Raw genomic sequence first — 13,005 nt, 5'->3', positions numbered from 1 at the left:
TTGTAGACACCTGAAGGCTGATATCGAGAGACTAATATACCAGGGTCACCTGGCCAGCTTTATCAAAGGTCAAGAAAATGAGCAGAGGGCAACCGTCAAGAAGAGGGATCGTTCGGGAAGTGAAGAGCGCCGGGTTAAAATTTCAAAGTCAAGAAAGGGGAAAGAAGAGGTCAGGCCCAGTCAGTCCCCTATTCTTACGATATTTTGAGGGTCCGAACCCGAATCCCTCAGGAAGTTAAAGGCGAAGTCCAAGTTCGCAGGAATAGGAGAATCCCATAAACGAAAGAAATTGGAGGAGAATCCTATCACCTTCGATGAAGAGAAATTGGGCGACAAGAGGTGCACAGAGTCTTAGTTGACACGGGATCTTCGGCTGACCTCTTGTCTTACAAAGCTTATCAAAAGCTAAGGGTCGAGCAAGACCTAATGAAGCCATCGAACACTCATCTTTACGGATTCGCCAGTTCGTCAGCCATAGCCGAAGGGTTGATTCAGTTGGACCTTTCGGTGGGGAATTTCCCAAAGAAATCCACTTTTCGAGTAAATTTTCTGGTCTTTCGGGACCTCCCTGCTTACAATGTCATCCTTGGCAAGCCTTCCCTAACAAAGCTGGGCGCGATAGTATTGCCTAGGCATATGAAGATAAAATTCCCAACTGAAAGGGGAATCGATCAAGTAACATCGGATCATAGGCTTTCTCGACAGTGTTATATAGCCTATCTGAAAGATAAGGTTGGACCTGAAGAAGCCACAGCCTTACCAATCGAGGTAAGGGACAATCGGGATGAAGACACCATGCAAAGACCCGAACCCGTGGAAAAATTAGAACGAATCCTGTTGCAGCCAAGAGACGAAGCAAAAGCTACTCATATTGGGTCAGAGCAACCAGAAAGCTTCAAGGAAGAATTAAAGGCGTTCCTTTGGGAAAGCATAGATGTGTTTGCATGGTCAGCCAACAATATGCCAGGTATCGATCGGGCGGTAGCCGAACATAAGTGTTTGTGAAATTTAAAAGTAACCGCAAGCGCACGGTATCATGTAGCTAACGGGTCGATCTCAAGGAGATATGCCACCTAGAATTCAACTTCTTAATAGTAATGCGAGAGTGGAATGATTCAATTTTGTTAACTAATTAACTAAACTAAACGATCCTAATCTATACATCTAATGCAATCGAATTGAAACGAAAAATAAATTAAACACAATCAATGCATAAATAAAAGACAGGAAAAAAATGCGAACAATAAAAATAAATGGAAAAGGGAAGTGATCCGAGTGTCAGCTCTGGATCGAGGGAAGGGGAGTATAATAATAATGACTTTGACCGTGGACCCTTTGCCGTAGCTTACAGTCCACAGATTGGGGGAACGGATATTAAAGAGAAAAAAAACAATGCAGAAAGTAAATAACAAAGCAATAAAAGGAAAATGAAGCTTTAACCAAAGAGAGGCACGACTGTAAGCATCTTTGATCAAGGATCCAGGGGAAAGGAGAACAATAAATAAATGCTGAAAGTAAATTTCAAAAAGTAAATTAAGAATATGGAGGTAAAATGGAAACCTTAGACTAAAAAGAGGCACGACATAGGATCGAGGATCCGGGGAAGGGAGAAGAATAAATAAATGCTGAAGGAATTTCTAAATTAAGAATATGGAGGGGAGACAAAAGCGGGAATGGAGGGAGGAAGAAGATTACTCAACCAACCCTGAACAAACGTCAGATCTAGATTGACTCTAAACCGCAGATTGCAACCAATTGCTAGACCCAGAGAAAAACAAATCTAAAAACTTGAAACTTGTACTTGAATTGCATTACATAAAAAAAAATTAAACCTAAACATTCAATCTAGAAATTAAAATCTCACAAACGCAAGCAAAGAAAACTAAAGAAAGCCTAAATAAACTAAAGAGAAAAGAAAATGTGCTTCTCCTAAGCTCTAGAACACGTTCTCCTTTGATGGAGTATGCTCTCCTTTCATAGAGTTTACATGAAATATGAATCTTGACAGAATTCAAATCAAACTCATGGTTTCTATCTGACTCAGCCAATTAGGTTTTTGACGTACTAATCGGACCGACTTAGAGAGATCATATGCATAATTCCACCGTTGGATTTGAGGTTTAAGAAGTCGTGAAGCTCTCCTCCAAAAATCAGCACGATCGGACACCGGATGACCGTTCGATGAAGGGCTTGATCGAATCTGGACATAAACATTCAAAAACGGGATTTTTGCCTCTTCCTTCTCTAAATATAATTCTTTTTCCTCTTTTTCTTTCTTTAATCAAATCCCAAATAGGAAATAAGATATTGAAGTATGAAAGGACTCTTTTCTCCATTTGAACTCTCTCAATAATATCTCTGTAGATTTGATTAATAATTTCTAATCTCAAGGCGAGATCAAAATTTGCTTCTTTATCTCTAAAATACTTTGGAGTTGGCTCATAATCACATCTCTGGCCATCATGCTCTAGGTCAGGCCCATTTTCGCATTTGAGAATTTGAACGGACCTCTTGACGAGTAAAATCGCGTGTTTAATACCCAAAACTCCAAATTTCGCTCAAGTCCTGAAAATTCATAAAATCTGGAAAAACAACATAAAACCCAAGGTAGTTCCACTCTAAGTGTGTAAAATGCATGCTTTATGCCCTAAGAATAAGCTCTGGATCAACTCAAACATCAAGCTAGTAATTCAAAAAAGACGAAAATTCTCGATTGAAAAGCACGAGGCAACCAGAGGTGAGGTCGAGAAATTGAAGAGCTCAGGCTTCATTGAAGCCATCGAGTGCCCGACATGGCTTGCTAATGTTGTGATGGTGAAAAAATCGAACGGGCAATGGAGAATATGTACTGATTACATAGATCTTAATAAGGCCTACCCAAAGGACTGTTACCCGCTCCCCTAAATAGATCTTCTGATCGATGCAACTGCAGGTTACGAAATGCTAAGTTTCATGGATGCTTATTCTGGATACAATCAAATCCTGATGAATAAGGAAGATGAGAGATTCATGGTCTTTATGACCGATCGGGAAAGTTATTTCTGCAAAGTCATGACATTTGGGTTGAAAAACGCGGGGATTACATACCAAAAGGCTGTGAACGAGATCTTTAGTGATCTGATTGGAAAAATATGGAGGCGTACGTAGATGATATGGTACGTAGATGGTAAAAAGTCTTCAAAGGGCAGAGCACATCGCGGATCTAAGGGAGGTATTTTCTATTTTAAGAAAATACCAAATGAAGCTGAACCTGGAGAAATGTGCTTTCAAATATATCGCTACCCTAGCATAGAGATTTCTTCAATGAATCTCGCAAATCTTCCTTGACAACCACCACTTCTAATTATTTTTTCTTGTTTATAAGAAGATTTAATAAGGGCAAAAATGTCCAATATAAACTTATTGGTATTAGACATAAAAAGATTTTCAGGGATATAAATGTTATCATATGCAAATCTAAAGGGTGTATATCTAATTTGCTTAACTGAATATATGAATTGAGGGTTTTTTTTTTTTAGAAAATTTATAGTTGGAAACCTGACATTTTTTTTTGGGTAAAAGAAACCCTAGCATTCTAATAATTGACAGACAATGAGAGATATCACACCCTATCTCACTAGTACCTAATCTCGGAAGGAAGAAAAACAAGGAGAGATCGTTCATCAATTCCAACTTACATGACAAAAGGAACGAATGCAATCACAGAAGTTTCATCGATCAAAGAAAATAGGAATGAGGACAGAAATCGTCGACAGCTTTTCGACTTGTCAGATGATTGTCTAGCTTGCATATTCACCTTCTTGGGCTCCATCGACCGGAAAAGTTGCTCTCTTGTCTGTCACCGATGGCTCTACATTGAAGATCAGAACCAACATTTTCTCTCCATCAGAGCCAAATATGATCTCTTCCCCGTAATTCCTTCCCTCTTCAATCGCTACAATGCCGTCACCAAGCTTGTTTTCAAATCCTATTACATGTCAAACCCATCTTACTTCATCGACGACGATGGTCTCGTCGTTGTCTCTTCCCATTGCCATAACCTTAATTTCCTCAAGCTCTGTTGTTGCAAGCAGTTAACTGATGCAGGAATGGCCGCTTTTGTGGTAAATTTCAAGGGTAAGGGTTTAAAGGAGCTACATTTACACGCCTTCAATTTCGGTGCCAAAAGCATGAATGCTGTCCTCGATCACTCTTCTTCCCTGGAAATTCTCTCTGTCAACTGTTCAATCCCAATTTTAGCTGGTGTGCATCTAATAATAGATTTTCCTTGAAAACAAGCAACACAAGTTAATTTACAGAATTAAAGATTCTTCTAGTTCTTCGATGGATAATCATATGAATTTTCAATAATTTTTCGAATCAAATTCGATCCGAGATGGTCCAACCGGTCATATCAAATAATAAAGCTATTGGAATCAATATTCTTATGAGTTACCAAAGCATGTGTTTCAACCATGCGAATATTCGTGTAGTACAAATTGGGAGAAAAGATCTAACATTTTTGTAGTAATGTGTAAATATTCACTTTTACCATCATTTGTAATCTCAACATGATAATCATTTTCACAAATATCTTTGAAACTTACTACAAAATAATGCATTATTTATAGTCAATTTGGTCTTCCAAATAATAATAGATTAGCACTTCCAGAGCCTTCAATCAAATTTTGTACTACCAATTATTGTATGAATATTGGTTTCCTCATCAAATAAGAGATAAATTTATCTCTTAGTATAATATACGTCGTAGTATATTAAGGAGAAATCCTATTTTTCATCAAAATGAAAAAACAAAATACATCAAAATATATGTAGAAAGTCAATATAAAAAATAAATAAAATTAGAAGGTATGTAGAAAATCAAGATAAAAAATAAATAAATTAGAAGGTAAAAATATTAAATTTAATAATAACTAACATATGAGATGAAATTTGAGGGGAAAAGAATTACAAACTAACATAATATCAATTATATTTTAATTTGAACTGTAGTAACACAAACAAATCTTTAATTATTATCTTCAAATGAGTAGATGTATGATATTTGTGAGGCCATCAAAATTATCATTTTTATTGACAAAATGTGCTTTAACAACAGAAGAAAGAATGTCATGTTGACGGGCTTTTTCTGTTCAAAGTCTATCTTGTCTTTATTATACGGCATTCACCTTAAAGCTCTTCCTTTTGTAGCCAGTATTCTTTCTGGTTAAAGAATCTCTTTCTAGTTGTTTTGGAATAAAGGTGTCAAAACCAACTTGAATCGTTAAAACTGGACCGAACCGAAGCTTAATGGGTTGTGTTTGGGCTGAACAACCTCAGCCCGCACTAGTTTGGGCTGGTCCAGGCCAGCTCGTGTGTGGCCCGCTAGCCAAAACCAGCCCGTTAAACTCGTTATAAATAAATAAAATAAATTTAAATTAAATGTAAAATACAGGAAAACCCCCAAGTATCCATTTGTTTTCCTTAATTGTTTTGTTTTGGAATATTCAAACAACAAACTTGTTAAAGCCTTCGCCATTTGGAAGATGGGCTTAGTAAATATTTAGCAAGTGTATTATCATTTGAAAATCTTTTAATGCTTTATTTTGATCCATTTTTACAAGTGTCAGGAAGGGGGAGAAGAATAAGCACAGACAACCCACTAAAATTCATCAAGATGCCAGCTTTCTTTTGTATACTAGTTCTATAATTTTTACTTCTTTGTAGAAAAAAAGTTTTTGGTTTTGAAAAACCAACACGAGAGACTTGGAGAGAACTTATATGTGTTCGTATGCTCTTGATAAATTCCACACATTAACAAGGTACAAAAAGTATACCGCTAGTAAACCCAAACTCAAACTGTTAGTAATCCCAATTCTAAACCGTTAGTCAGCCCGAACACAAACTGCACCGACCCGAAACCATTATTTTCTTAAAGGGTTGTGTTTGGACTGAGTGTTTTTCAGCCTGAAACCAGCCCAACCCGAACCGTTGATACCCCTACTCTAGAACAATTAAGAGATTCTCTGAAAGAAATACAGGGTTCTGGCGGCAACATGCTATTGGGTGGTGGTCCCGCTTATGGGGTCAAATCAATACGTTCTAAGAAGAAATATTTGAATATCAATCTCATCAATATCATCGATCTCAGAAGTATCATACCAAATCCCATCAATCGAATCACTTTTTCAAGAAATACGGGACATCTAAGTCGTGCAAGTAAAGAGATTATCATTATTTTGGAAAGTCAAATTTATCGTCACATTATTTTCATTCTTTAAATTGAAGCTTAACAAAATATTATGGAATACAACATATATGTGCGTAATGACATTTTATACTACATTGATGACAAATATTATTTTTAATCCTTGAAGATTTACATTGAGAATCTTTATAATTCTCTAATTCATTTCTATCATAATGACGGCAATTATTCCATTTTTTGTCTCATCCATGTCTACAATCATATCAACGATTATAAATTTGTCTTCTTTCAAGCTTATCATGAATACGGCATTCACTTTAGAGAATGATGAGCTTTACAATTTTTCATTAATAATTCATTATTTTGCTTAGCCACAAGGAGGCATGAGATCAAGTCATAGTATCTTTTAAAACCTTTTTCATGATATTGTTATTGTAATAGCACATTTGAAGCATGAAAAGTTGAAAAATGTTTTTCTTTCCAGTAAGTCCTCATCAATAATATTTTATCTACATAATTTCAATTGATAACTAATTATAAAAACTAAAGAACTGTGCTTATTTACATTTTCGAATCTTGCAACTTCAGATGCATCCAACAATATTTGTGGTGTAAAACTAGCGACCACTATATATAAAAAATAAAACCATCATGTTGAGATTAGTTAATGACAAACCACAATTGTCAAGGCAACCTAATATCTTATAATTTATTTGACTCTTAGATTTAAAAAATTGCTTATATTAATCACGATGCATTTACATTACACGATGGATAAGACAAACTCCATTGTTTCTAGAAACGTACGGGAAGGTCGATCATCATTCTCACCTTGGAATATAAAACATAATGGCATATAATTTGTCGTCTTTCTTCGCAAAATGAAATTAGTTTGAGCGACGTCGTGCTGATAATGTGTTATAAAATAGAGAAGATATATTAAAGATAATTAATAAAATTAAGACAAGATGAATCAAAACTTTCTATTGAGTAATGTGTATTACATATTTATAATAGAAATAACATATTCTCTGATATGGAAATATTAGAGTCTACAAAGGAATACAATATATAATTCTTACACATAATATGATGATATTCATTGCTGTGATCTTCAGTTAATATGAAAACGTGAATCTCCAAGATTGCATACTGAGGTGGCTGAGATCTTCATTTGAAAACATCTTTTGATATGATCTCTTTAGGGGTGATGGACATCCACAATCAATATTATATAACAATATCCCTATATTTTCCCTTCCTATTTCATATTCTATCAATCAACCCACCAATCAATAAATGTGAATCCAAACATAGAAAGAGTAAGAAACCAATATATATATATATATATATATATATATATATATATATATATATATATATATATATATATATATATATATAAATAAATAAAAATGTTTGGATCCACATTTATTTGTATATTATATATATATATATATATATATATATAACAAATAAATGTGAATCCATGTATATATATATATATATATATATATATATATATATATATATATATATATATATATATATATATATATATATATATATATATATATATATATAAAACATGGAAAGAAAACAGATAATTAATCATCAACTATTCAAAAAGTCATCAGTTTTTTGTCCCTTTAAGATCAAGAAATCCATCATTTCTTTATAATTCAAATTATCAGACTACCAATCAATATTCATTCTTCACCAACAGATGTTATAGGAATCATAATAACATTCCAAAAGGTGATTCAGCTTGCTAAAGGACAAGTAAAACAAGACGTACACATTACCAACAATGAGTAAGACTACTAAACCAACAAAAGATTACCGATGATACTATAACAAATAAAAACTAACAAAATTGTTATTCTTTTATGTACTTGTAAATAGTTTGGACCACCTAACAATTAAATTATGGGAGATCCATACGGCATAATACGGAAGTTTCCTACCCGGGCAGGTCAAACCCGGCCAAGGCTCTGTATACCATATAGTCGGGATATGAGCCGACCAACATGATCAAGGCATAACATACATTGGACCAATATGGAAACCGTTCTCGATTGAGAAGGTCAACTCAATCACTGATCAAGCGGGACCAACGACATGGAGGCATAATCCCAGGAGAAACAGCAGCCTCCACCAGGTAAACTTACCAAATACGTAAAAGGTAACACTTACAGTATAAGAAGAAGGACATACCCCTCCGGTAAGCATCCAATACATTCTGAGCATAGTCTTGTTTAATCCTTGCACGGGACCTTAATCTGTTCACTGTCTGACTTAGCCATCGGAGGCGGTTGCCCGGTATTCTAGCCGGCCCACGTCTAACCCTTTTTGCAGGACTCATCGTCTTCGGCACGAAGGGAGGTTTAGTGGGAGGAGCATCAATATAACTGTGACGCATCAATTTGGCACCGTCTGTGGGAACGACAATTTCCAAGTCATGGTGAGACGAGCAAACAATGGACGTACTCGGCAGGAAATTGCTGGGGAAAACCCCCACCAAGATGATAAATCACATCAAGAAGAAGGGGTCGAACGCTCGACCCAAGTGGAACAGGATCCTCCCGAGGATAACTTGATTCCAGAAAACCCACACAGGAAGGTACGTCTAAAGGTCCTCAGGGACATGCTACTACAGCAGATGTAGACAAACTTCGGAAGGGAATGCTCAAAATGCAAGGAATGTTGAGGGACTTGGTTCATCAAATTGGAGTTGAACAAGGCCCAAGGTGAAACACTCAGGCGGGAAGGTTACTAAGAGCTTTCCAGACAACCAAAGGATCCAGACTGAAAAGGGGTATCCCGAGAGGGAGACACGCTGAAGGTCAAAGATCAATTCATAATGGTCCTGACCATCGCCAAAAGACTCCGAACGGGACCGGGACCAGGATCAATGTCTTGGATCGTATTTCGGTACCTTCTAAAACTCGATCTTTGCCTCAAAGGAGTCATCGGGAGGATATTGAGCATCAAGAAGAAAGTCACCCGCAGCCAACCCGATCGAGAATGTCAGTTGCACGAACACATTCCCAAAGGGAGGATACCGCTGAATCTGATGGAAATGGAGCGAGGCAAAATCATCTTCGTAAAAGGATGGCGGAGGTCGAGCGCAAATTGGAGGATCGGGATCATGATGAGGATCTGGACGTGGTTGATCGGGAACCTTTCCCAGATGAGATCATGAACATGCCACTCCCTCATAATTTCATCATGCTAACCTTCACACCTTTTGAAGGAAAAACCAACCCGAAGGAGAATATAAGCTACTTCAAATCGGTAATGACTGTCCTCGGGCAGGAAGACGAGTTGCTTTGCAGAACATTTTCGACTTCCCTCAAAGGACCAGCCATTAAATGGTTCAACAGTTTGCAGCTTGGATCCATCAACAATTTCAAAGAACTTGCTTGTAAATTCATAGCCCGGTTCAGGAGCGCAATCGGGAGCAAGAAGACATCTGACAATCTATTTGCCATCAGGCAGGGACGAAGTGAGTCCATTCGGGATTTCTTAAAATGCTTCGATGAAGTGGCCATTGAAATTAAAGATCTAGACGGCCAAGTCACCTACAGTGCACTTTGAAGTGGCATTACGCACCAAAGGCTTCTAGAGGTCCTCTTGACAAACAAACCCAAGACGTACAGAACGTTGTTACGAAAGTGCCAGAAGCAGGCTAGCGTTTATAAAGTGATAAACACCCAGGTAAAGGCTGATCGAGATAGAAGACTCGATCAAGAAACTGAGAAGAACTCCTCGAATGACAGAAACCAAGGATCAAAGAACAGATGGAAGCGTGACCAAAGGCGAGAAAGCTACACTCCCCACAATGCTAAGCCATTAGAGATTTTGATGATTATTCGGGACAAGAAGTCTTTAAAGTGGCTGGGAAAGCTGCATTCTCTTCCAGAGGATCGAGACATGACAAAATACTGTCGCTTCCATAAAGATTATGGACATCATACAGACAATTGTCTAATCCTGAAGTCAAAGATTGAGAAGTTGATCCAAGAAGGCAAACTTGGCCAATATGTATGAAGATCTGGAAAGCCCCAAGAAAATTCACCCGAACCAAAAAAGAGAGCCCGATCGCCTAGCCCGAAAGAAGTCGCTAAAAAAGCTGACAAAGGGAAAGAGAAAGTTGATCGGGAGGAGTCACCCGTTTACGTAATAATGGGAGGCCCAACCATGGAATCAATTAGAAAGGCAAAGCAGAAAGCACGATTCGTCGGGGCTATGCACTTGCCTAAGAAGAGGCAAAATCCAGCATGCCGGGAGCCCATAACATTCACAGATGAGGACTTGAGCGGAGTCATAGCGCCGCACGATGATGCGATCATCATCAAAGTAAAGATTGCAAATCGGGAGGTTCACCGGGTCTTGGTTGATACGGGATCATCGGTTGATCTGATATCTTATGAGGCTTTCAAAAGACTCAAGATATCTGAGGATCTCCTTACCCCCATCAACAACCCCTCTTTGTGGTTTTGCAAGATCTTCAGCAATAGCAGAAGGAACAATACACTTGGACCTAAGGATCGGGAAGTCACCTCGAGACACGCTAATTCGGGTCAACTTTATGGTCGTAAAGGACTTATCAGCATATAACGTGATCTTGGGGCGACCAACACTCAATGCACTTAAGGCAGTGGTGTCTCCCCAGCACATGAAACTTAAGTTCTCGACCGACGCAGGGGTTGGTGAATGCAATTCCGACCAATCTACCTCCCGAAAATGCTATGTGAATTACTTGAAAGAGAAACAGAGGTCAGAGAGTTTGGGAAGCGCCTTGACCATTGAAGTCCGTGATGATCGGGATGAAGAAAATATGCAAATAGCAGAACCAGTTGAGAAACTGGAGAGAATTCAACTCAGCCAGTCTTTACCCGATCGGGGGACGTTCATTGGATCAGAACAACCCGACGAGTTCAAAGAGAAATTAATTAAGTTCTTGTGCGACAATGCTGATATCTTTGCATGGTCTACGAGTGATATGCCCAGGATAGACAGACGAGTAGCAGAACACAAGCTCTGGATTCAAAAAGATGCTACCCCGATCATCCAAAGAAGAAGAAATTTTGCAATTAAAAAGCATGAGGCAATAAGAGTAGAAGTTGAAAAACTTGAAAAATCAGGCTTCATTGAGCCGATCGAATGCCCGACTTGGTTGGCCAATGTGGTAATGGTGAAAAAAGAAAACGGGAAGTGGAGAATGTGTACTGATTACACTGATCTAAACAAGGCCTGCCCAAAGGATTGATCTATTGATTGATGCAATAGCTAGACATGAAGTCCTTAGCTTTATGGATGTTTACTCAGGGTACAACCAAATCCTAATGAGTCTGAAGGATGAAAAACATACATCCTTCATGACCGATCGGGAATGCTACTACTACCGAGTGATGCCATTCGGGTTGAAGAATGCAGGGGCTACTTATCAAAGTGTTGTCAACAAAATTTTCCAACACCAGATTGGGAGGAACATGGAGGTGTACGTTGATAACATGCTCGTAAAGAATCTGGTTCAGGCCCAACACTTAGCAAACCTTGAAGAAACTTTTGATGTTTTGAGAACTTATCAAATGCGTCTAAATCCGGAGAAATGCGCCTTCGGAGTTTCCTCCGGGAAGTTCCTTTGTTTCATGGTTTCTCAAAGAGGAATCGAGACTAGTCCCGAGAAGATCCAGACCCTGATCGGAATGCAACCTCCAAATATTGTAAAAGAAATCTAATGCTTGACAGGAAGGGTGGCGGCGCTAAACCGGTTCATATCCCGAGCAGGGGAAAAATGCAACTCCTTTTTCAAAGCATTGAAGGCTACACCAAGCTCGGGAGAGATCACTTGGACAGAAGAATGCCAACAGGGATTTGAGCAATTAAAAGTATCACTCGGGAAAACACCCGTCTTAGCTCGATCAATAATCGGGGAGCCTCTAACTGTTTATCTTGCCATTTCACCAACCGCAGTAAGTGCTGTATTGGTAAAGGGAGAGACAATCCAGAACCCAATCTACTATGTGAGTCATGTACTCATTGATGCAGAGACAAGGTACCCGGACGTTGATAAGCAGGCTTTAGCACTTTTAGTGGCTTCACGGAAGCTAAGGCCTTATTTTCAGGCACATCCAATAATTGTCCCGACCAACTTCCCACTCAAGAAAATTCTTCAAAGGCCCGATGTAACTGGAAGGATGGTCGGTTGGGCAATGGAGCTGAGTGAATACCAGATTGAGTTCAAACCAAGAACATCCATAATAGCTCAAGTTTTGGCTGACTTTATTGTGGAAAGTAGCTTACCACAAGGTGAAGATCGAGGAGCCACAACTGAGACATCAGACTTGTGGATTCTACATGTTGATGGCTTAAGTAGCACTTCAAGCTCAGGAGCAAGACTAACACTCAAAAGTCCCGAGAACTTCACAGTCAGCTACACATCAAGATTCAATTTCCCGGCCTCAAATAACGAAGCCGAATATGAAGCGGTTATAGCAGGCTTGAGAGTTGCCCGAGAACTTAGGGTACGGGGGCTAGAAGTGAGAAGCGACTCCCAACTCATTGTGAATCAAATCTAGGGGGAGTATAATGCGAAAGATGAGAGAATGGCCAAGTACTTAGCCAAGGTCGAGCAACTCCAAACACTCTTTGATCGGGTAACATTCCATCAAATACCCAGAAAAGAGAATGAAAGGGCTGATGAACTGTCTCGGCTATCTTTGGCCAACTACAAGAATTTGGACTCGGCAGTCTATATTGAAGAATTAGATGTCCCGAGCACACAAGATTCAGAAATCTTTGAAATAACA

The 13,005-nt window shown here is 38.5% G+C and overlaps 2 protein-coding genes across 2 annotated transcripts; both read left to right on the top strand.

Moving 5' to 3' along the window:
- Positions 1-3,677: 3,677 nt before the first annotated feature.
- LOC149004979 (F-box protein At1g47056-like) lies at positions 3,678-4,271 on the top strand. The gene has a single exon (XM_089135761.1). The coding sequence runs from the start codon at positions 3,678-3,680 to the stop codon at positions 4,269-4,271; it is 594 nt and encodes a 197-aa protein (XP_088991887.1).
- Positions 4,272-10,781: 6,510 nt separating this feature from the next.
- Positions 10,782-12,774, top strand: LOC149004978 (uncharacterized). The gene is made up of 3 exons (XM_089135760.1): positions 10,782-11,381; positions 11,674-11,919; positions 12,019-12,774. Exons 1-3 carry the CDS (start codon positions 10,782-10,784, stop codon positions 12,772-12,774), a joined length of 1,602 nt encoding a protein of 533 aa, XP_088991886.1.
- Positions 12,775-13,005: the final 231 nt, after the last annotated feature.

The sequence above is a fragment of the Hakea prostrata genome, chromosome 9 (genome assembly GCF_041222555.1).
Source record: "Hakea prostrata isolate BN-2017 chromosome 9, UWA_Hpros_2, whole genome shotgun sequence".
NCBI lineage: Eukaryota > Viridiplantae > Streptophyta > Magnoliopsida > Proteales > Proteaceae > Hakea > Hakea prostrata.
The sequence above is the reverse complement of the archived record's forward strand: the minus strand, read 5'-3'. Positions and strand labels throughout refer to the sequence as shown.